Source organism: Schistocerca cancellata, chromosome 7 (genome assembly GCF_023864275.1).
Source record: "Schistocerca cancellata isolate TAMUIC-IGC-003103 chromosome 7, iqSchCanc2.1, whole genome shotgun sequence".
NCBI classification, from domain to species: Eukaryota; Metazoa; Arthropoda; class Insecta; order Orthoptera; family Acrididae; genus Schistocerca; species Schistocerca cancellata.
This window is the reverse complement of record NC_064632.1, coordinates 244,846,761-244,872,674: the sequence shown is the minus strand read 5'-3', so window position 1 is coordinate 244,872,674 and position 25,914 is coordinate 244,846,761. Positions and strand designations below refer to the sequence as shown.

The 25,914-nt window shown below is 38.0% G+C and overlaps 1 protein-coding gene across 3 annotated transcripts in view; it reads left to right on the top strand.

The window, feature by feature from the left end:
• The window catches only part of LOC126092075 (glutathione synthetase-like), a 150,765-nt gene that overhangs the window by 118,697 nt on the left and 6,154 nt on the right, over positions 1–25,914 (top strand). For all 3 annotated transcript variants that reach the window (XM_049907495.1, XM_049907494.1, XM_049907496.1), the window contains exons 6-10: positions 1,901–1,943; positions 5,639–5,712; positions 5,807–5,971; positions 11,168–11,429; positions 18,741–19,018. In XM_049907495.1, coding sequence (XP_049763452.1) covers positions 1,901–1,943; positions 5,639–5,712; positions 5,807–5,971; positions 11,168–11,429; positions 18,741–19,018 — 822 coding nt within the window. The remainder of the gene's footprint in view (positions 1–1,900; positions 1,944–5,638; positions 5,713–5,806; positions 5,972–11,167; positions 11,430–18,740; positions 19,019–25,914) is intronic.

Genomic DNA, 25,914 nt, shown 5'->3' with positions numbered 1-25,914 from the left:
ATAGCCAATGTGAAAAAAGTGACATGATTCTTTGCTTAGAATCCATGATGACCATCAGAATATCAACCTAGCTTCCTGGGAGGAGGTGACAAAAAAATGCGAAACATCATGAACTCAGTTTCATGGACTGTAGATTGTCTTTGGAGATGAAAATCTTTCACACAAAGTTTGAATGATGATGACATCACATGGTCTACACTATCCATGGCTCAAAATATCTGAATAAGATTGACAACCTCTTCAGCCTGTTAATTTTATGTTCTTTGCCAAAGATGGCAGCTTGTGCTGTAGTAGTTAGTATGGCTGCCTCCAGATCAATATCCCAGGTATGATTCCTGGCTGGGGTGGAGATTTTTCTTTTTAATCATTTCATCCCACCTTTATCACAGAGATGCAAAAGGTGCTAAAGTGGCGTGAAATAGAAAGGCGTCTATGAGGCATCTGAACATCCCTAGATGGGGTCTTGTAATCAATAATGCTATACAACCATTTTTTAAATCAAAACACCATATTAAAACAGTACCAAATTAAACAATGGAAAATCCAGGATAGAATGTAACAACAAAAATTTTCACTTGGGGAAGTGGAAGATTCAAAGCAGATACAGCAGCACACATGTAGAAAAACTTTCAAGTTATTTAAGCCTTGTTGGTGTCACCATAATTGATGTGTATTGCTTGCCACTGTTCAGTCACTGACTTCATCTCACCAGAGTAATTGCCTTTTGTGGGTCTGTAAACTGGAAATTAGTGCTCAAAGGATTTCTTGTGTGTGTGTGTGTGTGTGTGTGTGTGTGTGTGTGTGTGTGTGTTTCTGCTGATTGTCACAAATGTGTGTAACTCTTTCGGTCAGATTCTGAGTTACAACTGTTCTGTAATTTAATGAACACTACAGGTATCTTATTACATGGCTTTTCTCCTGCTTTATTTACCAAGAAGATCACATTTCAGCTCTGGACATTTGCTGCACTGCCAAGTGTATGTGTCATGAAATATTTGCAATGTTTGAAGCAAACAAATATTGTTGAGCAAGACATAGTAACTAAGATAGTTGTCACCCTGGTGGCTAGGGAACATAATGCTTGTAGAATTTGATATAACCTCTTTCCAGTATCTAGTACAATATGTAGGTGCATGCTGTTTGTAAAGTTATTCTAAGTGCTTTTTGAAGTCGATATTTTGGTATTGCTCTTCCAGAAACTGTGGAAAGGCTTAAGTTGATTGTACTGATTTTGTATATTTTTGTGATACATATTCAGCAGAGCAAAATGTACACCTTCATTCTGTGTAGAAATGAGTAGAATGTGAGATTTAATATTGCAATTATCCACTTTTGTCTAGAGCTGATTGAATAAATTAATCCAACAACATATTTGATGCTGTAATGAATTTGTAAAAATGAAAAAGGTAAATCATTTTATTGCATTTCTTGAAAGTTGAAATTTTACACTGTAAAATTTTGAGACAGAATTGGTGCCCAGTATTTATCTTCACAAGGAAGAATTGTTAGTACTGGTGACAAAATAGTACGTGAAATTATTGTAGCTCTTGGAGCTGTTAGTTCCATTCTTGGGAAAGATTAAGGTCACTCAGACTCCAGTATTAGAGGGACCCAACAGTTGTGAAAACAGAAGGCTCCCTCTCATCCTGGGGTTTGAGTGACCTGCCCCTTTTTTAAATCTTCACCAACCAGTCCTTATCTCCTCTTCCTATGGAGAAGGAACTCACAGATAGTTCCAAAAGCTAGTATAGATTCGAAAGTTTTGCCTACAGAATGTAAATACTGGTCCACAAAATAAAATCTCATAAATGTAAGGACTCCATCCTTTCTTTATTGAGAGACACTACATAATATATTAGAGCCACTGTCTTGGTTATTGAATTTTGCATTGAATTTTCAGATATGTTTTGCGTGAATTGGGCCATGAAGAGAAGCTAGAAAATGTAAGTGTTGTAATTTTTTATGATCTGTATATTTTTATTTTATGTTTCATTCATTAAATCTAATGGTAATAAGCAACTGCAGTTGTATAACAAGGTCATAACAGTTTACTATTAATAACAACAATATGAAATGGAAAAATTGCTATTTACCACAGGGATGAGGTGTTCAGTGGTAGGCAAGCACACTGAAAAAGCCTGCTAGGTGTTATCAGTTAAGCTGTTCCAGCTTGTGGGGCAGGAGTACATTTGAGCAGGGTTGCACAACTGGCTGATGCGTAGCAGTCTTACAGCCAGGTTGTAGCATACCTGAACATATTCTACAGGCCAGTCTCAAGCTGCCAGGACTGGCCAGGCAGGCCGCACATGAACGGGACACATGAAACTGGGCCACTTGCCTACTCTTTCCACCTGCCCACAGGTCTACATCTACATCTACATCCATACTCCGCAAGCCACCAGACGGTGTGTGGCGGAGGGTACCTTGAGTACCTCTATCGGTTCTCCCTTCTATTCCAGTCTCATATTGTTCGTGGAAAGAAGGATTGTCGGTATGCCTCTGTGTGGGCTCTAATCTCTCTGATTTTATCCTCATGGTCTCTTCGCGAGATATACGTAGGAGGGAGCAATATACTGCTTGACTCTTCGGTGAAGATATGTTCTCGAAACTTTGACAAAAGCCCGTACCGAGCTACTGAGCGTCTCTCCTGCAGAGTCTTCCACTGGAGTTTATCTATCATCTCCGTAACGCTTTCGCGATTACTAAATGATCCTGTAATGAAGCGCGCTGCTCTCCGTTGGATCTTCTCTATATCTTCTATCAACCCTATCTGGTACGGATCCCACACTGCTGAGCAGTATTCAAGCAGTGGGCGAACAAGCGTACTGTAACCTACTTCCTTTGTTTTTGGATTGCATTTCCTTAGGATTCTTCCAATGAATCTCAGTCTGGCATCTGCTTTACCGATGATCAACATTATATGATCATTCCATTTTAAATCACTCCTAATGCGTACTCCCAGATAATTTATGGTATTAACTGCTTCCAGTTGCTGACCTGCTATTTTGTAGCTAAATGATAAAGGATCTATCTTTCTGTGTATTTGCAGCACATTACACTTGTCTACATTGAGATTCAATTGCCATTCCCTGCACCATGCGTCAATTCACTGCAGATCCTCCTGCATTTCAGTACAATTTTCCATTGTTACAACCTCTCGATACACCACAGCATCATCTGCAAAAAGCCTCAGTGAACTTCCGATGTCATCCACAAGGTCATTTATGTATATTGTGAATAGCAACGGTGCTATGACACTCCCCTGCGGCACACCTGAAATCACTCTTACTTCGGAAGACTTCTCTCCATTGAGAGTGACATGCTGCGTCCTGTTATCTAGGAACTCCTCAATCCAATCACACAATTGGTCTGATAGTCCATATGCTCTTACTTTGTTCATTAAACGACTGTGGGGAACTGTATCGAACGCCTTGCAGAAGTCAAGAAACACGGCATCTACCTGTGAACACGTGTCTATGGCCCTCTGAGTGTCTTGGACGAATACCACAAGCTGCGTTTCACACGATCGACTTTTTCGAAACCCATGCTGATTCCTACAGAGTAGATTTCTAGTCTCCAGAAGAGTCATTATACTCGAACATAATACGTGTTCCAAAATTCTACAACTGATCGACGTTAGAGATATAGGTCTATAGTTCTGCACATCTGTTCAACGTCCCTTCTTGAAAACGGGGATCCTTTGGAACGCTGCGCTCTTCTAGAGACCTACGGTACACCGCTGCAAGGAGGGGGGCAAGTTCCTTCGCGTACTCTGTGTAAAATTGAACTGGTATCCCATCAGGTCCAGAGGCCTTTCCTCTTTTGAGAGATTTTAATTGTTTCTCTATCCCTCTGTCGTCTATTTCGATATCTACCATTTTGTCATCTGTGCGACAATCTAGAGAAGGAACTACAGTGCAATCTTCCTCTGTGAAACAACTTTGGAAAAAGACATTTAGTATTTCGGCCTTTAGTCTGTCATCCTCTGTTTCAGTACCATTTTGGTCACAGAGTGTCTGGACATTTTGTTTTGATCCACCTACCACTTTGACATAAGACCAAAATTTCTTAGGATTTTCTGCCAAGTCAGTACATAGAATTTTACTTTCGAATTCATTGAACGCCTCTCGCATAGCCCTCCTCACACTACATTTCGCTTCGCGGAATTTTTGTTTGTCTGCAAGGCTTTGGCTATGTTTATGTTTGCTGTGAAGTTCCCTTTGCTTCCGCAGCAGTTTTCTAACTCGGTTGTTGTACCACGGTGGCTCTTTTCCATCTCTTACGATCTTGCTTGGCACATACTCATCTAACGCATTATGTACGACGGTTTTGAACTTTGTCCACTGATCCTCAACACTATCTGTACTTGATACAAAACTTTTGTGTTGAGCCAACAGGTACTCTGAAATCTGCTTTTTGTCACTTTTTCTAAACAGAAAAATCTTCCTACCCTTTTTAATATTCCTATTTATGGCTGAAAGCATCGATGCCGTAACCGCTTTATGATCGCTGATTCCCTGTTCTGCGTTAACTTTTTCAAATAGTTCGGGTCTGTTTGTCACCAGAAGGTCTAATATGTTATATTATATATGAGCCGAGTAACACATACAGGTGCCCATTCCCAATGGACCAACACTGGAACTGCCTGTATTATATTAGATATCAGAATAAGCCCATTTTCAAGTGTACAAAATATACGGACACGAACACACACTGTCATCTTCAGCTGATAGGACCTGTGAATAAAAGACATATTTCTGTTTGTCAGCTTCTATTCTTCAGACCTGCCCAAAGACCGCTTTTTTCCCATCTCTCTAGGGGTACCAAAGTACAGCTACTGCCTTTACAAAATTTAAGTTGTCATAATTGCAACTTCATCATTTACCTGATGGCAAAGGTGAGAACTTCAGAATTAAGGTTTATATAGGTGTCTTTTGATTGATAGTTACAGAAAGGAAGCTGCTAACCACATAACATTAATGCTGCATAGGACAAGGAATATCAATGAGGCAGTAAATTGTCACAATCATGAGGGAAAGGTATACACCTTCATCATAACACAGTGTTGTGTGCCTTAATGTGGGAGGAGTAGTTGTCACCATCCAGATCAAGGTTCTTCTTTGATCACTCTAATTTAATTAAGGTGAGTATTTAGATGGTTCCTTTGCAAGGATAGGCCTGATTATCTCCTGGTCCTTTGCCAGACCATGCTTATGTTCCATCTTTAATTAACCCACAGTCGATGGGCCTCATTTCCTTAGATTTTCCCCATTTTGCTATGCATTGTTGAAATCATCTAATTGCAGTCAAGAGCTTGTGAAGCAAGAAAACTGTATCTAAATCTTTTACATTTGCCTCCATCATAACTCTGATATTAAGTAAGGTTAATATACATAAAAGAGATGTATATAGGTTTTTTGCACTGTGGCACAGTAGGTCATGCTGATCATGTTTATTTATCAGTTCGTTATATATTTATGTACCACATTTCTGGTACATTCATAAATTTGCTATTGAGGTACTACTTGGTAACTACTCAGAAAATAGAAAAGACGCAAGGTACTGTCCAGCTGACACATTGACCCCGTATTCCTCACAATGTTTGTAAATTTTTCTGAAATAACTTTTATTGTTCTAGCTTCCACCTAATTCAGCTCTTGCTGGGCTGTGTGGAGGAATGATAAAAGCATGGAAAATTTATGGTAATCCAAAGTAAGTATAAATAATTATTTTCTTACATCAGTTGCTATATATATAATTGGCATTCTATAGTTTAAACCTATATATGTGATACATAATGTTTCAGAGCTGTTATAATGATAGTGGTTGAAGATGTCACATATAATATTTGTGACCAGCGCTTTCATGAATTTTACATTCGAGAAAATCATCCTGATGTTGGTGTTCTACGTCGAAGATATAGTGACCTTAAAGATCAAGCAAAACTGACTGACAACAAGGCTCTTTTTGTGTGAGTAGCTTTCTTACATGTTATAATTTTATTAATATGCTTTTATTTGGGTATTGAAGTCCGTTCCATGTGTATCTCTAGCATATTATGTACTTCACACCACTGTACGTTTTAGAGAGAGGACACCAGACACTGTTTTAATTTGGGTGCCACTATACAATTAACAAATAAGTTGTGCTGTGTACATACCCTGTAAGTTTCATCATATTCTGTGAAATGCTGTTGAAATCAGCTGAAAATTGGTGGAAGCGACATGGCAACCAGATCATGAAAATTTAAGTATAATTTTTCCATCTGCAACATGACCAGACCTTCTTCCTTATACATATTCTGATCTTAAAATATTCACTCTTCCTTTTCCTCCTCCTCCCTCCTGCTCATTAAACATTTCTGTTTATGCATGTTGTTCACAAACCGTCTCCCAGTCTCCTCATTTCTCCCACATCTGTCATTCAGCAATTGTCTTAGGGATTTGGCAACCCAATCAGCCAATGTGCAAGCACTGCTATCAGCCTTTTTAAATAGTGGTGGATAAATCATAAACCTTACTGACATGAGGAATTGTGTGTCAAGCACTGACCACATAGTGCACAACAAAATATTAATGCAAAGAACTATGATAGGCATAGCAAGTCAGTGGTAATATATCATCATTGCATTCAACAATCAAACAAAGCCTCAGTCAAAACCAGTACCGAAAGCAATAGAGCTTTCAAGCACACCTTCCAGATATGATGGTCAACATGCCTCTGACGAAAGATGGATTTGTGTAAAGAAAAATATAAGAATGAGTATTTGTACATTACTAGAAAAAAACTGTTTCTAGTTTTCAAGTGGACTTTGGATGTTCTGAAGTCTTCTGTCTTGTCTAGCTAGGATCCCACAGTGTCAAATTACACTTCAGATAATTTGCAGAAAAATCACTATCTAACCTTTATAGTAAGGAAAGTTCAGGTAGAATGTAAGTAATTTAGCAGTAAAGAAGGCCAGTCACTGAATAGCAGAAGCAATTGAGTCTTTGATGTACACACAGAAAAGACAAGTTTTCTTTCTCTTTTGTGTGCATCTGTCGACGACTCAATGCCTCTGCTGTCTCCCTTACAATCACATCTTTATGTGCCATGTGTTTCAGTTAAAAATCGCCATTCTCTTGTAATGTCGACTCTGAACCAGAAAAGATCTATGACTGGTTTGAATAGTTTACTTGGTTAGATTTTTCAAATGACATAAATAATTATGCTAAAAAGGTGTATTAAATGAAACATTTGATTTCTTCATTTGTGTGGTCATATTGTCCTTAGTTGCTTTAATATTCCTAAGGGAATTTTCATTCTGTCCTTGCAACTATCAAAAATAGTTTTTTTTTCCCCACACCAGATGCACTTAGCTTTATTAAGGTTTAGCATTGTCAGTGGTCTGTAGTTAAGTTATTTACATTTTAATTTGCTCTAAGATCATAAAAGTTTGTTAACCGTATGTTGGTTTTTACTCTGTTATTTCCGCTTGATTTCTTGTCTACATTGGAAAATGCCATCTGCTAGCACATCATTGATGTTTTTCTTCTTAAGACACTGATAGTTGTGGCCTTTAGTTGCTCTACAGAACCATGCAGTTTTTATGTTTTACATTGCACACCACCCCCGCACACCACTGTTTTCTGTTTGTTTTTATACTTCTAAGTATGTATTGTGGTTTGTGTTTTATAGTCCTGCCGACATAACACTGCCACTACTTTGTTTTTGACCTATACTCTTTTTTTTGTATGTGTGTAATTTATTTAATTTTGTTGTTGTGTATTTATATACTGTATAAGAATAGTGACTGAGATTTTTTTTTTAAGGTGGGGGAGGGAGAAACCTTGATGAGCGAACAAAAGTGTATAATAGTGTGACGGAATGTGAGTTGGACGAGAAGGTGAGGAGCTAGAAGTGAATTGAAATTGGGTGGGAGAGAATGAAGGATGGAAAAGGCTCTTTTCTCTTTCATGTGATTTCATTGGTTATTTTATATAGGGTCTTGTTTCCAGTATTTATTTGGAAATTGAGCATATGTTTATTTTGTGTTAGTGACTTGGAGAAAGAGGAGGTGTGTCTGTAGTGATTCTTATGATGATCATATCATTATAAAACAAACAGCATTAAAAATGGACACAAAGAAACAATGCTAGACAAACTAAACAGAAAAATAATGAAAAATACTAATCAAACCACACTAAACATACAAGTTGCACCACTACAAAAAAATGTCATACAATAACCTGCCACAACAAACTCACACATAAAATAAGTAACATTTTCAAAAAACAAGGCATAAACATTGCTTACGAAACAAGCAGCTCTAAATGAAAGCACACCCTAAAACTAAAATTAAAACCAGACGGATATTAATGATCTGGTATCTATCAGCCCAGTTGTAGAAATTGTGAAAGGATATAAGGAAATAGGGTACAAACCCTTCAACATTTGAAAAATGCTCAACGACCAAGTAAGTATTGGAAACCAGGCTCTATTAAAAATAATTGATGACATTACATGAAAGAGAAAAGAGCCTTTTCTATCCTTTACCCTCTCCTACCCACCCCTCTCTCCCTCCCATCACTACTCTTACACAGTATTCAAATACACAACAACATAATTACATAGAATTACACACATACAATAAACTAAAAATAAAGACAAAGTAGTGGCAGTGTTATGTTGGCAGCACTACAAAACACAAACTACAATACATACTTAAAGTATAAAAACAAACAGAAAACAGTGGTGCGCGAGGGGTGTGCTGTGTAAAACATAAACAAAAGAGTGGTTCTGCAGAGCAACTAAAGACCACAACTTTAAAAACATACTCATGTGCCAGCAGACAGCGTTTCCAAATGTAGGTGATAAATCAAATGTATCCAGAATGAGATTTTCACTCTGCAGCGGAGTGTGAGCTGTTATGAAACTTCCTGGCAGATTAAAACTGTGTGCCGGGCTGAGAATCGAACGCGGGACCTATGCCTTTCGTGGGCAAGTGCTCTAACCAACTGAGCTACCCAAGCACGACTCGCGCACCGTCCTCACAGCCTTACTTCTGCCAGTACCTCATCTCCTACCTTCCAAACTTTACAGAAGCTCTCCTGCGAACCTTGCAGAACTAGCACTCCTGAAAAAAAGGATATTGCGGAGACATGGCTTAGCCACAGCCTGGGGGATGTTTCCAGAATGAAATTTTCACTATGCAGCGGAGTGTGTGCTGTTATGAAACTTCCTGGCAGATTAAAACTGTGTGCTGGGCCGAGACTCGAACTCAGGACCTTTGCCTTTCGCGACCAAGTACTCTAACCAACTGAGCTTCCCAAGCACGACTCACGCCCCGTCCTCACAGCCTTACTTCTGTCAGTACCTCGTCTCCTACCTTCCAAACTTTACAGAAGGTCTCCTGCGAACCTTGCAGAACTAGCACTCCTGAAAGAAAGGATATTGCGGAGACATGGCTTGGCCACAGCCTGGGGGATGTTTCCAGAATGAGGTTTTCACTCTGCTTTTGTAAAGTTTGGAAGGTAGGAGATGAGGTACTGGCAGAAGTAAGGCTGTGAGGATGGGGCGTGGGTCGTGCTTGGGTAGCTCAGTTGGTTAGAGCACTTGCCCGCGAAATGCAACGGTCCCGAGTTTGAGTCTCGGCCCGGCACACAGTTTTAATCTGCCAGGAAGTTTTAAATCAAATGTAAATCACCATAAATGAAAAACAACATATTGTTAATGAACTGTTTTCTGAAAGTAAAGCCAATCAAAATTAAGTTATTTAAATTACAGTCCAGTTTACCTCAATAAAGCTAAACGCATCTGATGAAAAAACACACGTTTTTTGTAGTTGCAATGACGGAATGAAAATAATCTCAAGGAACAGTTGATGCATATTGTACCTATTTTAAACAGTTATCACATTAAAGTTATTTGCAAAACCTTTATTCACAACATAAGCAGTGCCCTGTAATATGCCAAAGAATGTTAGACTTCCCAATTGAAATTATTTGCATTGTATATGAGCATTTTTACATCAAATATTTTGTGTAAGACAGTTAATTCCCATCATATTCCTAATGTGTCTGATGGATTGTTAAATCAGAGATCAAATCAATGATGTATGGGCTTGTATTTGCCATTTTTAAATTTGTTCTTTGTCAAAAGGAATCATACTTTGTCGCAGTTGTGTAATGCTGTACATTATAAAACTTATTTGCTTTAGTTTCCTGGCCCATATAATCAGGTTAAACAGATATACTGAAAATGTTAAGTTTTATGTTGCATAAATACTTCACAACAAGGTTATCTATGGACTACCCCAGCAGATGAGGACATAGAGATTTGGCAGAATGCTGCCTTTCTACTTCTCCATGATGAGCTTGATTGTGTTCTGTTTATGCCTCCAGAGAATGTACTTACAAATTTCTTGGCCACAAATCCAGTCAGTGACTCGTTGACCTGAATAAACAAATTGGCTTATTTGCTCTGGCTGACACTGATAAAGCATTTTACCAACTAGAGCAATCTGGATCTAATTATCATCAAATATATAGAGACAAATGCAGTCACAGCAGATTCACAAACCTGCAAAAGCATGTTGTTAATTATCACTGTTGCTGTAGCAATCTTCTTCGTATATTATTCAGTATGTGAATTTTTGCACTGAACATAGTAGAATATATGGAGTATACGAAACGTTAAATTTGGGTAAAAGGGCAAAAATATGTACTGAAAAGTGCCATGCATTCCTGCCTTTTGTTGAACTCACATATACAATGTGCTATTTTTGTACATAGATTAAATTCTGGGCTATTTGGAGTATCATTCTATTGCATTATTGTAGAAGTGTGTAGTTTCTCTTGACCTTATGTGATAAACTGTGGTAGTACAAACAGAAGTTGAAATTTTCAGAGATTACTGTTATAGCAACAGAAGAAGAAATTGGTTGTTCCTGCATTTCATACTGCTTCTAAAATATTGAAATTAATATATGTTGTTTATTGCACAGGAAAGAGATACATTTCAGAAGTTTAATGCACAACCTTTCATTGGTGTATCCTTTGACCAGATCACCATTTTATGCACTTGTAGGGACCTGTTGTACTTTATTTGAAGCTTTGATTATAATTGGTCTTATGGTTAATCATTGTTGTTGCAGTTTTTTCTCATACAGTATTATTTATGCCCTTAGCGATGGTCATGAGGTGGCTGTTGTGTATTACCGTACTGCATATGAACCAGCTCAGTACGGAGGAGCTGAAGGCTGGAAGACTCGTTTGCTGATAGAGCGCTCAAAAGCCATCAAATGTCCAAGTATTCATTATCATCTTGCAGGAACTAAGAAAGTTCAGCAGGCACTAGCACATCCTGGATGCTTGGAACGTTTTATCACTGACTCAGCAAAAGTGGAGGCCATCAGAGAGATCTTCACAGGTCTCTATTCCCTTGATTTTGTGAGTGCCTGCCATGTGGCAATGAGAAATCTTTGTTTTTTTTTTTTTTATATTCCATTATTTTTTTGTTTTCAAACTGCGCATTTTAAATTTAATGCTATTACTAGAACAGTAGAAGATTCGTTTTGTTTTGATGTTTGTCTTTTTAGTAAAAATGAGGACATTTAAAATACTATGCGTTGTTTAATTATTTATTAAACATACTCGCAGTTAACATGCAGAGCAGTTAAAAGAGTCTTCAGTCACTTCTTCCATTCCTATTTTAACAAAGAATAATCATTCAAACTTAGCTGCTGTTAAAGTCTCTTTTAAAACACAACAAGGATTTTTACAGTTAAGTACTGTTTATCTCAACAGTAATAATCATTTGATTTGTAAAATAAAAAATAAAAACCAAATGCACAAAAGATCAACTTTTATCATCAGCCATTTGATTTCCATTACTGGACCATGGCCATGCTACTAATGACTACTAATGTACAATAATAAACATATTAAAATCACATCCTTTTCATAGCATCAGTTAAAAATTCAAGAACCTCATAAGGATTTAGTTCTAAATGAAACTCTTCAATTTTTGTTTTGAATTGTTAATCTGGTAGCTTCCTAATTGTCTCTGGTGTAACACTGAAGGGTTTGATTTTTTTACAAAACACTTTAAGTTACAGTGGAATGATAACAGGTCATGTTTACTCTTGCTACTGCATTTAGCACTTAGCAGCTCCATCAGTCAAACAAATCAGTAACAGCTTGCACTGTAAGTGCTTGAGCATTGTCCTGCAAAATGATGGTCAGGTCCTGCAGAAAGTGTCATCACTCCTGTCTCTAAGCTGGTCGTAGGTTGTGTTCCATAAATACATTTATATCTTCTTCATTATACCTGCATAATCCCTGTCTTGTTTTTCAAGGGCTCTCACACATATTTTGTTTTCGCATCGAAAGTTCAGATCTCAATGCCGCAAGTCAAAACACGTAAAGGTAACCGATTGTAAATCTTTTTCTTTTCAGAAACGTTGGACTCTTCGTTCTGAAAAAGTTATGTAGTTTGTCTACTGCAGTCCTCCCAACTAACTTCACTTGTCCTAAATGTAGAACCTGCGAGCTAACATCGCAAAGATGTTTGGGCTCACATGCAGTTCCTCTTCGTCGAAATGTCTTGGCTCAAACTCGTCTAGGGATTGAACCTCACATGTCGCCTTACACGCCCTAAATTGGACACTTGTGACCCTTTGGTTAAATTGTCTGGCTGATGGCAAGTTTGTGAAATACAAAGTTAACGTAAAATCTAACAACACTAATAATATCGAGAACGAAATTAATGACCCATAAATGATGTAGGCTACACAGTGATTAGAATAATGTTTATTCAGAAAGCAAACTAATAACGAAAGTGGTCGTATTTAGATTTACTGTTATACTCGAGCGCATATCCATTTGACACAGTTCGATCATTCACAATCTCATCGCGAAATACAAGTCTAATATTCCACCTCGTTATCTTCGCGAAAAGTTAAGAGTTCACTCCAGGCGCCCTACTGCTCAGCGCTCAGAGACTTAAGTCCCATGATATCACACAACGCAAAATTTTCTAAGTCATTTCACTTCCTAGCTGCCTAAAGACCAACCGTCCGCTTTCGCGTCTGCATCCGAACCATCCCTTTGGTGACTCCAGCCTTTCCTGAAGCTGTCCATCTGATTGGCTACAGCTTATCCTACATTATTTTACATTTTAATATCTTTAAATAATCAAACCTTGACCACTTTCGCGGTCTAAATAAAGTAACAATAATATCCATTACATATTAAACGTTAAATTCTTTTACATAAAACCAATACAATTTCCTTCTTAGCTTTGAATGCCATGGCTAGTAGCCTTGCACCAATGTGCTTTCTGATAAATAAATAAATAAAGAACAAAGTAACTATTATGCACTGAGCTTTACAACAAATATTCTATTACCTACTGATTCAGTAAGGTGTCATGCTGTCATTGTTCAGTTTATTTTGCATGGCGAAAATGATGATCTGATGTTTAACTGTAAATACTGCTAATTTAAATTTACTCATATCTACAGTAGTTCTCCTTGTCGTGCTTACACATTGCAAGGTGTATAATGACACAGTCATCATATTTAGTTTTCTGAAGCTAGGTCTACAGTCAGTTCTGAGTGCCATGCTGCATTTTATCAACACTGCCTTCTCTTATAACTGGAATATTTCATTTGCTTTCTTATTGTGGCTCCACAGAATGGTACCACATGCTATATAACTCTGTATTAGGGCATAATGGCAACTTTCAGCGCTGGAAAACTAACACACATTTGTAGTTTCCTCAGGGCAAAATATACCTTTACTGATTTTACATACCAAGTTTTATGCAATTATCCATAGACAGTTTGGAGCAAATTGTCGTCACAAAGAAATTAACAGCATTTATTCCCTGCTCCAATTGTGTTTTTGGGTTCCATCTAATATTTAGGTTCTGTGCTTTATCTTCATTGATACATAGGGAGTTGACATTATACCAGGCTTTAACATTATCAGTGGTCTGATCTATTTCATATTTCAGCATTTCTGGTGTCCCTAATGTTGTAAGGACAATTTGATCAACAGCAAATAAATAATTGCATGTGGATTGTCGCATTATGTTACACGACAAGTCACTAATATAAACAAGAAGTAAGACTGGAGCTTTTATTGCGTCTTGAGAAACACCCACATACGCTGGCAAGTACCCAGGCTCAATGTAAAACCATAGCGTTGCTCTTAGTTTAATATCTCATGGGGCACAGTGGCAAAAGCTGTTGAAAAATCAAAAAAATCTGCTATCTGCTTTCCAGTTGCTTCACGCACTTGATCAGAAATGACACAGCAGCTTTAATTGTACACATATCTGATATGAGACCAAACTCTCTTTGAAGATCTTGTTTTCTTCAAAATAATTTAGAATTTGTTTATTTCATAGAGCTTGAATTACCTTCATGATATGTCATTGTTTTCAACATACAAAAACTACTTGACCTAAGTCAGTATAAAAATATATAAAATCGAATGCACTTACTTGGTTTAGATTGTGATCTCTTTTTTTTTTTTTTTCTTTTATCTTGGCATCCAGCACAAAACTTACTGCATTCATTCATGAAGCATTTGCATGGCTACGTTTCTGTCCATCTTCATTTAATTTTTATTAAAATCATAGTCATTTTTTCAACCCTTGACAATTCCCTGATCCATGTGTTTGATGGAATAATTGTTGTAGTATGTTCTTTATTTAGGTTTTCTGTCCTCTTAAATCACTCTTAGGAAATACTGTTATTTATTTACTCATTCTGAGTCGCAGATAGGCGAAAAAAAAAATGTTACAATATAAGCTTTCAGTCACCAAGGCCTTTGTCGAAAATAGATGACAGACACTGGCAGTGTGGCTTCAGCTGCCTGAGGCTGCAGTCATGTGTGTGAGTTGCATTTCTGTGTGTGTGTGTGAGAGAGAGAGAGAGAGAGAGAGAGAGAGAGAGAGAGAGAGAGAGATCTGTTTTTGACTAAGGCATTGTTGGCCGAAAGCATATATTGTGACGGTCTTTTTGTTGTACCTGTCTGCGACTCAGCATCTCCGATATATGATGAGTAGCTACTTTCCTTTTCATAACATTGTTACATCCCATCTGGATATTCCATTGTTTGATTATTTTCTCATCCATCATTTACAAAGACTTTCATCACATAATGTATGTATTCTAATAGCTCTATACTGAATTACGATATTCTTTACATATGTTCTTATAATACCAAACAATATCACTAAAGTTCTTGAGCCACTCTGTGGCCAAGTCAGTGTCTGTGTATGTCCTTCAGACTACCTTCATGACTGTGCACTTCATACACAAGTAAATGGTCCATTTATTGGATTTCCCCATACTCACAATCAGGACTGTCCAATAGACAACTTTCGTTCATCAGTTACTTACATCTACAAACACTCATCCTGACAAGGTTCAGAATTGTTGACAGTTTCCTCGGGAGATTGGATCCATCAATCGTCTTGTTGGGATCATCCACCGAGTTTCAGTTCTTAGCTGACTTACAGCCCGTAGCTCTTTCCAAGCCGTCTTTGAGTCAAAGCCTTGCAGTTCTTTCCCGATTTTCCATAAAGATGACCTGGATTTAAGACTGTTTAGAGATGCTACATCTTGGTGTGTTGGGAGTTCTCGGTTGTCTTGGATTTTTCTTTATGATCTTGTAGTTATCTGTGATTGCCTAATTGAGGTGGGAGGCTCTATGTTTGACAGGATGGGGAGGCAGACATATGGAGTGGCCCAAAATTTCCAGAGATTATCTGCATTGTCTTCTTTTGTTGGGCGTCCACTTTAAATATGGGTGCACTTCTCATCCTGACTGGCGAACACTATTCAGCCATGCTGTAGCCAAGGGCTAGCACTGAAGTCCTCAATATGTTGTCTCCACAACTACCTTTCATTTCAGGTAGTTTCAACAGAATGGCATTATGAGGATTTTCATTTGTTTTGTATCATCTGGATGTGAGCTATATGTTAGTGTGATCTATTTTCTCCCTAAGTATGTGGACTTATCCTCATGCCTGATGTTTTGGCCATTCATAGGGAGTTGTAGTTTACATTTTGAGTCTCTTTTGTGAAGGTGCATTATGTTGCTGATTGTTTTATTAGGGTTTGGATGAAGATGCGACTTGGAGTAGAAAGTGTTCGAGGTTAAGATTTTTACTTTGATATGTGATGAACAGGTCACCCACATATGCAAATGTATGTGATTTTGTGTCTGGCATGTCGCCAATGTATAGACTGAAAAGAATGGGTGTTAGTTCCGAACTCTCGCACAACATTATTCAGAATCATGCTCTTGCTGCTCATGCCATGAAGGGAAACCTTGACTTTCCTGTCTGTTAGCATGTTTTTGAGTAAGGCATAAGTCTGTTTACATTTAATGATTCTAGTTAGGTTAAATAGTAGACCCTCAGTCCATACTGTATCATAAGCTGATGTAACATCGGCAAGAAACAGGCCAGTTTTCCTCTTTTTTTTTTTTTTTTTTTTGTGGAAGCCTTTCTCAATATTGTTGTGAGGGACAGCACTTGACTGCAACAATTTCTATCTTCTCGAAAACTTACTTGGTGTGTAGGAAGGTTGATTTCAATGTATGGTGTTAATATAGTCAGCAATTTTCTTGGGAATAGTTTATAGAAGGTACATAGCAGGGATATCAATCAGAAATTCTTTGAGTTATCTCCAGAGTTTCCAGGTTTCAGCATCACAGTGACTTTTGCTTCTTCCCAGATATTAGGGACAGCACCCATTCTGATGCATACTGCATAGAGTTTGGCCTGCCATCTCCTTCCTAAAATTCCTAATTTCTTTAAAAATTCTTGTAGTATCTCGTAAGTCCAGCCGCTTTGCCTGTCTTCATTTGCTTCAAGGCCTGGGTAATCTCATCTGTTTCCACTTTTTTGATGATGTCCATTTTGATTGGATTATTAATTAATATATTTTTCAGAGTTCAGGAAATCTCTTTCTTCTTGGCTGTATTCATTTGTATTTTGGGGGTCTGTTTCTGGACAGTGGCAATCTCAGATGGACCAGAACCAAGAGATGGCCTGTGAGATTGTGTGGCGCCACCTAATTTCCGCAGCAGGCCCAAGCTCTTCCTGCTAGAATGAGTAAAATATAGATTTTTCCAGTGCTTCCTCCCATTACTCCTGCACTCCTCATTCATGGTATTTGCCAGTTGTTCCGCATCTCTTTGTCCCTGCTTTTATGAAATTTCTCCATTAGTATTTCACATTCTTTCATCCAGCAGTGTGGTGTATTCCTTCATAACCCCACGAGGATTAGCATTTTGGGGCTATTTTATGTATTAGGTTTGTGAATCTTTTGGAGTTCACAGGTTTCAGCAGTGTCTTATTTATTGTTTTCTCAATGTAGGATTGATATTTAATCCTGTAAGCTTTCCTCATGTTCCATTGTGGGATTTGGGGGGACTTTCTATAACTCTACAATTACCAGCATGTGCTGGCTCCGTGGGATCACCCCAAGGACCCTTCCCGTAGCTTGCACTGGTGTGCTGATTGCTCCGTGTGTGACGAAGGTGAGGTCAGGCGTCAACATTGTGCCCCACACCTTTGATTTGAAGGTTGCTTTATCCTTGGCCTAAAACAGATGTAAATCCTGATCGTCTGCCCAGTCATTTAATTCGATGCCTTCAGTTGTGGATTTCAAATGGCCCCATCTGGTATGGTGAGAGCTAAAATCACTGGCTTACACTGCTGGGTAATTAGCCTTGGGTAAAATATCTATGGAACATTTCTATGATGGAGGTGTATAGGCATTATAGATTGTCAGCTCCCCAACTGTAAGCCTATCAGACATTCTACTGGTATTACTTTTGTGTCTAAATTTCCTAAGAGTTCATTTTTTGCTAGGGTGGCATTACCGTGCTTGTCATGATCTCTGTAATCTACATTAGTAAATCTTCATATTTTGAGTCACTTGATGGTTTCAGTAGTCATATGAGTTTCTTGTGAGAGTGTGATGCTTACACTTTGTCGTTAAAAGTTTTTTTTAGGGTTTCTCCCTTCATCCTCACATAGTCTTCTATGTTTAAATGACACACATTTGCACTCTTCATGTTAGAATCGCTAGTTTGCTCAGTTTGCCTTCTTATGGACCGTCAGCATTAATGCACTCAATCACCATAGCTGTGTAAACATTTTGCCGCTGTGCCATGTTAACATCATTGTCCAGGGTACACCATCTAGGAGGTTATCTAAATGTCATACTGTGACTGTTCTTGAAGGGAAAAAATGTAATAGTGCTTAAATAAATCACAGTTGCACAGTAGTGTTAAACATACTCATTTCAGAATTGTTATTTTTTTGTTCTGCCTTTGTATATCTCTGTGTGCTATTTTCCTCTCTTTTGTTGTTTTCTATTTGCCCTTATATTTTTTCGCAAAGCCAAATAACATTTGATGGATAGCAATATTCTATGAACTGTCGTAAATCATTGTGGTCTCCTCGCCATGAATGATAAAGAATAATAATATACCTATCTACATAATAGAACAAGATAGTGATCCAAAATAGCCACTACAAACAAGATAGTGACCCAATAAAGGTACCACAACACATTTTGAGATATGAAATCCATGAATTGTTAGATTGTTACTGTTTTCATATGAAGTGAAGTTTAACATAAATATCCTGTTAACTTAAAACGAATGTGTCTGTTATAATAATGATAGTAATAAAAATAATGTCTCTCTTTTTTTAATGGATCTATTAAGGATGAACATGGTGACAGGGCTGTAGATATGGCTATTGCAAATCCAGAACGATATGTTTTAAAACCACAACGTGAAGGAGGAGGTAACAATGTATATGGACAAAAGATTCGGGAAGTAGTAGAAAAAATGAAATCTTCCAAAGAGAGAACTGCTTGGATACTTATGGAACGAATAGCTCCTCCAGTACAGAAAAATTATATTGTAAGACCAGGGCAGAACAATTTACCTGAACCAACAGATGTTGTGTCAGAATTAGGGATCTTTGGTGTTGTGATTGGGTATGTACCTTTTTATTCATTACAGATAGTTTATGGCAGTGATTACTGTGATTTATTTTAAGTGATTTTCTTTTCATGTGAATTTCTCTATTTTCATTCATTACAGTAAAGAAGTCATTTTCTTTACCATTAATTAAAAAAGATTATTTAAATTACCAGACCACCTAGGTTTGAGGACACTTAACCCTAGCTTAGTGCTCATTGTTATGTATTTTCTAACTTTTAGTGTTTGAAAATTCTCATGTAAATGAACTGTATACTTTTTAAAAGGGCATCAGTCCATAATTTGGTGATTTAGAGTTCGCCATTGCTTCAGATAGTACATATGTAATTGCACAAACTGACATTAAATGGATCCAGTCCTTCGGTTAGTGTATGTTCTATAGGTTTCTGAAAAACAATGTCATTTTTATAGGAGCATCAGTTAATATTCATCCTCTTTAAAAGTGAATAGGCACTAGGTTTTTACCCTGTGACAGAGAGTTCGGCATTATAAAAAGGAAACTAAGGCAACAGGACAGATTGTTTGCTGTGCATGATGTCAAGATATATTTCTTAACTTGCAAACAAGGTAAATTTCTTTTTAAAGAGGTTGCTGCTACTGAAATATTAGACATCACGTCATTGTGGCAGGTGTATTACAGCAAGACAAGGATTGAAAGACAAGGGAAGGTTCTGTCAGCACTTTTCATAATTGTTTTTGATAACACAGAAAAGGGTTGTGTTACAGCTACTGTAATGATCACGGGACTGTTTAGTCACACTTTTCTTCTGGCCTTCCAACGTTGTCCACTGACTGCACCAGAAAAAGTAGCTTATTTATCAATCTGGAAAGGTTCCAATTAAGTCCACTACAATCAAGGACTTAGAAAAACTGCTATTTTGTCTACCTGATAAACACATACATACCCTTCTATGAAGAAATTTTGAAGTGACCTATAAAGAATGAAAACCAAGCAATTAGTGAGTGGGCTGTCAAACACTGATTATTGTGTAGAATGGTGCATTAGTATTGTGAATTGTAGAACTTATATAATAAGAGGGTGAGTCAAATGAAAACCATAAATTTGTAATAACAAATCGAAATTTCGCGCCGTTATCCTGTAAATTGGTAAGCATGCTACAAACAGTGTGCAGAATGGCCTGTAGGTGGTAGCATAGTGCAGATGCACACATACCGTCGCAGTATCAGTATAAAGATAGCTGCCCCACTTGCGACTTGCACCAGGGAAGAACAGTGTTCTGTTGTTCGGTTTTTTACGTAGTGAAGGTGTGAATCCTATTGAAATTCGTCGACAAATGAAGGTTCAGTACGGTGATGCATGTTCATCACAGCAGCAAGTCTATGAATGGAGTAGGAAGTTCACTAATGGTGTGACTTAAGTGGAAGATGCTCCTCGTTCAGGTCAGGCCCAACGAGTTGTGACTCCACAGAACATTGCAGCAGTTGAAGCCATAGTGAAGGAAAACCATCAAGTGACACTGAAAGACATTACAGCATGTTTACAGATTAGTCATGGGTCAGCACACCGCATGGTGCATGATGTGCTCCAGTTTCACAAAGTGTCTGAAAGACGGGTGCCACGGCAGCTGACTCCTTAAATGAGAGAATGGTGTGTTGATGCTTGTGAAGAACTTCTTCGGCACTTTGAACGAGAAAGTGATGGCTTCCTTCCAAGATTCAATACTGGGGACGAAACCTGGGTTCACTTCCACCAACCAGAAACGAAGAGAGCGAGCAAGGAATGGTGCCATTCCGCATCACCAAAACCAAAGAAGTTTCGAACAGAACCATCAGCAGGGAAGGTTATGCTGATTCTTTTGGGACGAAAAAGGCATCATTTTGGAGAATTACATGCCTAGTGGGACCACTGTCACCAGTAAATCATACACAGATCTAATAAAAAATCATCTGTGACCTGCAATCAAATCAAAGTGACATGGATTGCTGTCAGCAGGTGTCCTTTTGCAACATGGCAATGCAAGACCCTACACTGCCTGTACAAGAGTTGCGACAATCAGACCTGCATTCTGAGTACCTTCCTCATCCCCTGTGCTCACCAGACTTTGCCCCAAGTGATTTCCATATGTTTGGACCACTCAAAGATGGAATGGGAGGAAATAAGTTCCATTCTGATGAAGAGGTACACCACGTGGTGCACAAGTGGTTGCGCAGACTACCAAAAGAATTTTTTTCTAAAGGAATGCACTTTGTAAGTGCTGGAGGACTTGCATTGAGTGTGGGGGAGATTATGTTGAAAAGTGATGCAGCTTTGTACCACTTCTACACAATAAATAATATTTAAAAAAATATTTAAGGTTTTCATTTGACTCACCCTCGTATATTGTACACAGTCAAGATAATGTTAATTTAAAGATTATTTAAATAAAAAAACTATTTTCATAAAACATACTTTAGAAACAGGCCAAAATGTATAAAATAAGTTCTGCTGGCTCCACGCAGATTCCTAAACCCATATGCATAATGCTGAAAATTTGTGCTTCTGATTTTTTAGTAGTTATGGTGAGATTGGTAAAATTTAAAATGAAAAACGTGGGGTGAATGCAGTAGACAGTAGTAAGGAGTGTAGAGACTGCCTGTCATTGAGAAATACACTACTGTTCATGTCCGCCGCTCGTGGTCTCGCGGTAGCGTTCTCGCTTCCCGAGCACGGGGTCCCGGGTTCGATTCCCGGCGGGGTCAGGGATTTTCACCTGCCTCGAGATGACTGGGTGTTTGTGTTGTCCTCATCATTTCATCATCATCCAGGAAAGTGGCGAAATTGGACTGAGCAAAGATTGGGTAATTGTACGGGCGCTGATAACCACGCAGTTGAGCGCCCCACAAACCAAACATCATCATCATCACTACTGTTCATATCATTTGCAGAGCAATAAAATTTCAGTGACTTAGACGAGTTACTTGTGCATCATTTATGTATTGCGTGTGCCCAATATTTTTGTTTCAAATTTTATAAGTATTGTCATAGTTATTAAAAATTTGCAAGCACAAATTTTCAGGACAATTTGTAAGGTGTTAGGAGTCTGTATGAGGCCGGGAGAAGTTATTTTATACTTTTAAGTCAATTTTTTGATTGTTTTGAAACATTTTTATGCAATTACAACAGGTCTATGGTAAATTTCATGTTTAATTCAATTTCTCTTCATCTGAATCAGTCAGTATATTGCATCATCCTACTTACATCTCTCAAAAAGACTGTGAAAGCAAAAATTAGAGAAGTTCAAGCTCATTAACAACAATTGTTCATCCCACAAAACTTTCATGGCTGGAGCAGGGAAAGGGGGAAATAAAAGTGGTATGCAAAGTAACCTCCACCACACATTATACAAGAAAGCAAGTTAATATTGCATTGTCATTGGTTTCTGTACTGTGTTGAAGGTTTCAAGTGTGTATCTCATTGGGAAGGTAGTTTAAAATCAATTGCAAAATTTGTACCATACAAACAAGAAAGCAAACTAATAAAAAGGAGCCTGCATTTTCAGCATCTTTTATGTGTATATTTTTTTAAAAAAAGGGCATCAGTTTCCAGGTTTGAATGATTAGTTACATTACCAAAATGTAGCTTTAGCAATTCATTTTAACGCTTGGGCAAGTGATGTTAATAATTACATTGACTAAAATGTTGTTAAAAATAGTAGGTCAGAGATAAAATAAAAAGTGGCAAAATGTGCAATGACACGGAGCATTGCAAGCAGGTGCCGGTGTCATGGGGTTCTGTGGCATGCCAGCGGTGGCCTGTCGAGGCTGCTGGTGCCTCCATGTAAGCTAGTAAATGTCTTTCTTTTTATGAAATGTGTTAGTCACTTCAAATTATTAACAGAGACAAATTGGCATATTTCCTTTCCGTTATTATTTGGAAAGATTGCTGCCCACCATAAAGATGACCCATTGAGTTGCAGACAGGTAAAATGAAAACACTGCTACATATTGCAGTGTTTGGTCAAAGCCTTTTTCAGCTAAGCGCGCACGCACACACACACGCGCACACACACGCACACACACACGCGCACACACACACACACACACACACACACACACACACACACACACACACACCACGTATATCGCCAGCAGCTGGCGGGAATCATAATATTGTTGATATTCCAATCTGGAGTTTCCATTGTCTTATAATTATTAAGAGTCTTTTTTTTTCCAAATAGTCCTATTATTTCTGGTATAGATAGTTTTCCAACTCCTGCATTAAAATCACCAGCAATGGTGATGGTCTCTCATGCTAATTTTGTTCATTTCTTTCGGAAGGTACTCATAAAAAGCGCCAGTATCATTCTTCCTTCTCTCCTCTGGACCTTATATACCTACAACTTTTAGATGAGCTCCTAAAGAAGCCACAACATGAGTTGTTCAAAGCACGTCTCCTGTCAGAATGCAGTATTAGGTAACTTTATCAGTGCAGACTCTAAGAAGAGCTTGCTTCACTACCAGTCGGTAAAGACTTTGATGTAGAATGGAATAATATTAAGCATGCCTCATTAAAGGAGCCTCAGAAGCACTTGGCAAAAGGAAGAAAAACATGTGAAAAAGGACTCCGAAATTGGAACACAGAAATTAAAGAAACTATTGAAGAAAAACAAGTAGCTTATTTGAAGTTTCTACAGACAAAAACATCAGAGAGCTGGGAAGTGTACAAAATAAAAAGTAATGATGGAAAACAAATAGTGTGCAGAGCACACCAAGACTTGTGGAACTTGTTCATATGCATCATAGGACATGATGTACATGGTGGACAGCAATTTGAATGCAAAGTCATAAAAGCCCTGAACCAGGAAGAAAAAGACACTGCCTCATTGAACATTATATCCAGTGGGCAATGGGAAAATCATTTTACAGACTTTCGGTGTACACAAAGGGCTGAAGATGACGCTGGAGAAAGTATGTACAATGAAATAGTAGATCCAGTTACCATTGAGGAGCTACAATAGCTTTGAAAAGTATGGAGGACAGAAAAAACAGATGGAATAGCTAGAATAAATGCAGAACTAATTAAATGTGGATATCATTGGATAAAAGACTTTTACAATTAATAAATGGGTGTTGGACGAACAGCAAATCCCATACCCTTTGCTTACAACAGTAATGATCTCCCTTTTCAAGAAAAGGAAAGATAATGACTGTAAAAACTATCCTGGCATCAGTCTTCTAAACAGGGATACAAATTCTGCCCAAAAGTAATCATTGACCACATACAGAATATCCCAGAAATTATTATTTCTGAAGAACAAAGTGGATTTAGATCAGGTCATTCATGCATAGACAATGTGTTTGTAATTAAAAATATAAAGACACCGTTAAAAACACAGAATTTAATATAGAAACCCATATGATCTCTATTGACCTAGAGAAGGCTTTCAACTGTGTGAACTGTGAGAGCCTAGGGAAGATAATATCCGAATGTGGCTATCTCTATCACCTAATAGAGATAGTAAAAAGTCTTTACAAAAATACACACATATAATAAAACAGGTAGGAATCAATGACAAGAAATCATTGTTAATCAAGATGTGGACTATCACCTACCCTCTTTGATATTTACAGTGTAAAGAAAAGGATAGAATGCTACTCACCGTAAAGATGGGTAGCATATCGACTTTTTCTTCGAAGGAATAAGTCATTCACATTCGCTTGACTTGACAATACTAGTCTTACTATTACTATTAGCATTGTATTGCAAAACTGTCAAATGGTGTTTAGGTGTCAATGGCATGTAAGATGGATATGCCGTATTCAGCAAATATTTACTATTTGCATGATATATGAGAGAGAATTGTCAGAGCATGTGCTTCGATAAGTGCCAAAGTGATAAGGTGTACCACTCAATCCATAAGAAGAACACTGCAGCAGTGGATTGCTACCAATGGCCATCACTTTGAACATCATCTGTAGATGGATGTTCATGCCACATTTTTGACCGTTGTTGACCTTCAAAGACCTTATTGTTACACATCATTGGATTCGTCTCGATAGCTGCTATCAGAAAATAAGTACCAAACTATAGCATCCCTTTTAGAAAAACAAAGCTGACCTTCATATCTCTGATGCGACCCCACCTAGCAAGAAAAAGCCGACGTCATATTGGCCCCCGTTATCCCAAGCAACATTTGTCCCACAAACTTTTCAGTTACTATCATACTTTTGGAGTTATTCTAGGTGGCAATAGTTACTCACACTGTATAATGGGAATTGTGGCTGTATATCTAATAACAATTACGAAAAATAATAAGATCAGGCAACCAAGGCAATGATGGCACAATCAAGTCACTACAAGTTATGCGCATGCTTGCCCCACCATTTGTACCATATCCTAATGTAGTTAAAAAGAAAGATGATGAGACTTACCAAACAAAAGAGCTGGCAGGTCGATAGACACACAAACAAACACAAACATACACACAAAATTCTAGCTTTCGCAACCAACGGTTGCCTCGTCAGGAAAGAGGGAAGGAGAAGAAAAGACAAAAGGATATGGGTTTTAAGGGAGAGGGTAAGGAGTCATTCCAATCCCGGGAGCGGAAAGACTTACCTTAGGGGGAAAAAAGGACAGGTATACACTCGCGCACACACACACACATATCCATCCGCATATACACAGACACAAGCAGACATTTGAGTACTTTTGTTTTTTGTGGTGTTTATCTCGTTACATAAGATGAAGGATCGTGTAGAGTGTATAGCCTACTGTGTTAGATGCTGTGATTGACTACTACATATAAATAGCAATGTGATAAAGTACTTTTATATGTATCTTTTGTGTTAGTATCTTGCGCACGCGCGCGCACACACACACACACACACACACACACACACACACACACACACACACACACTCTCTCTCTCTCTCTCTCTCTCTCTGCATCTT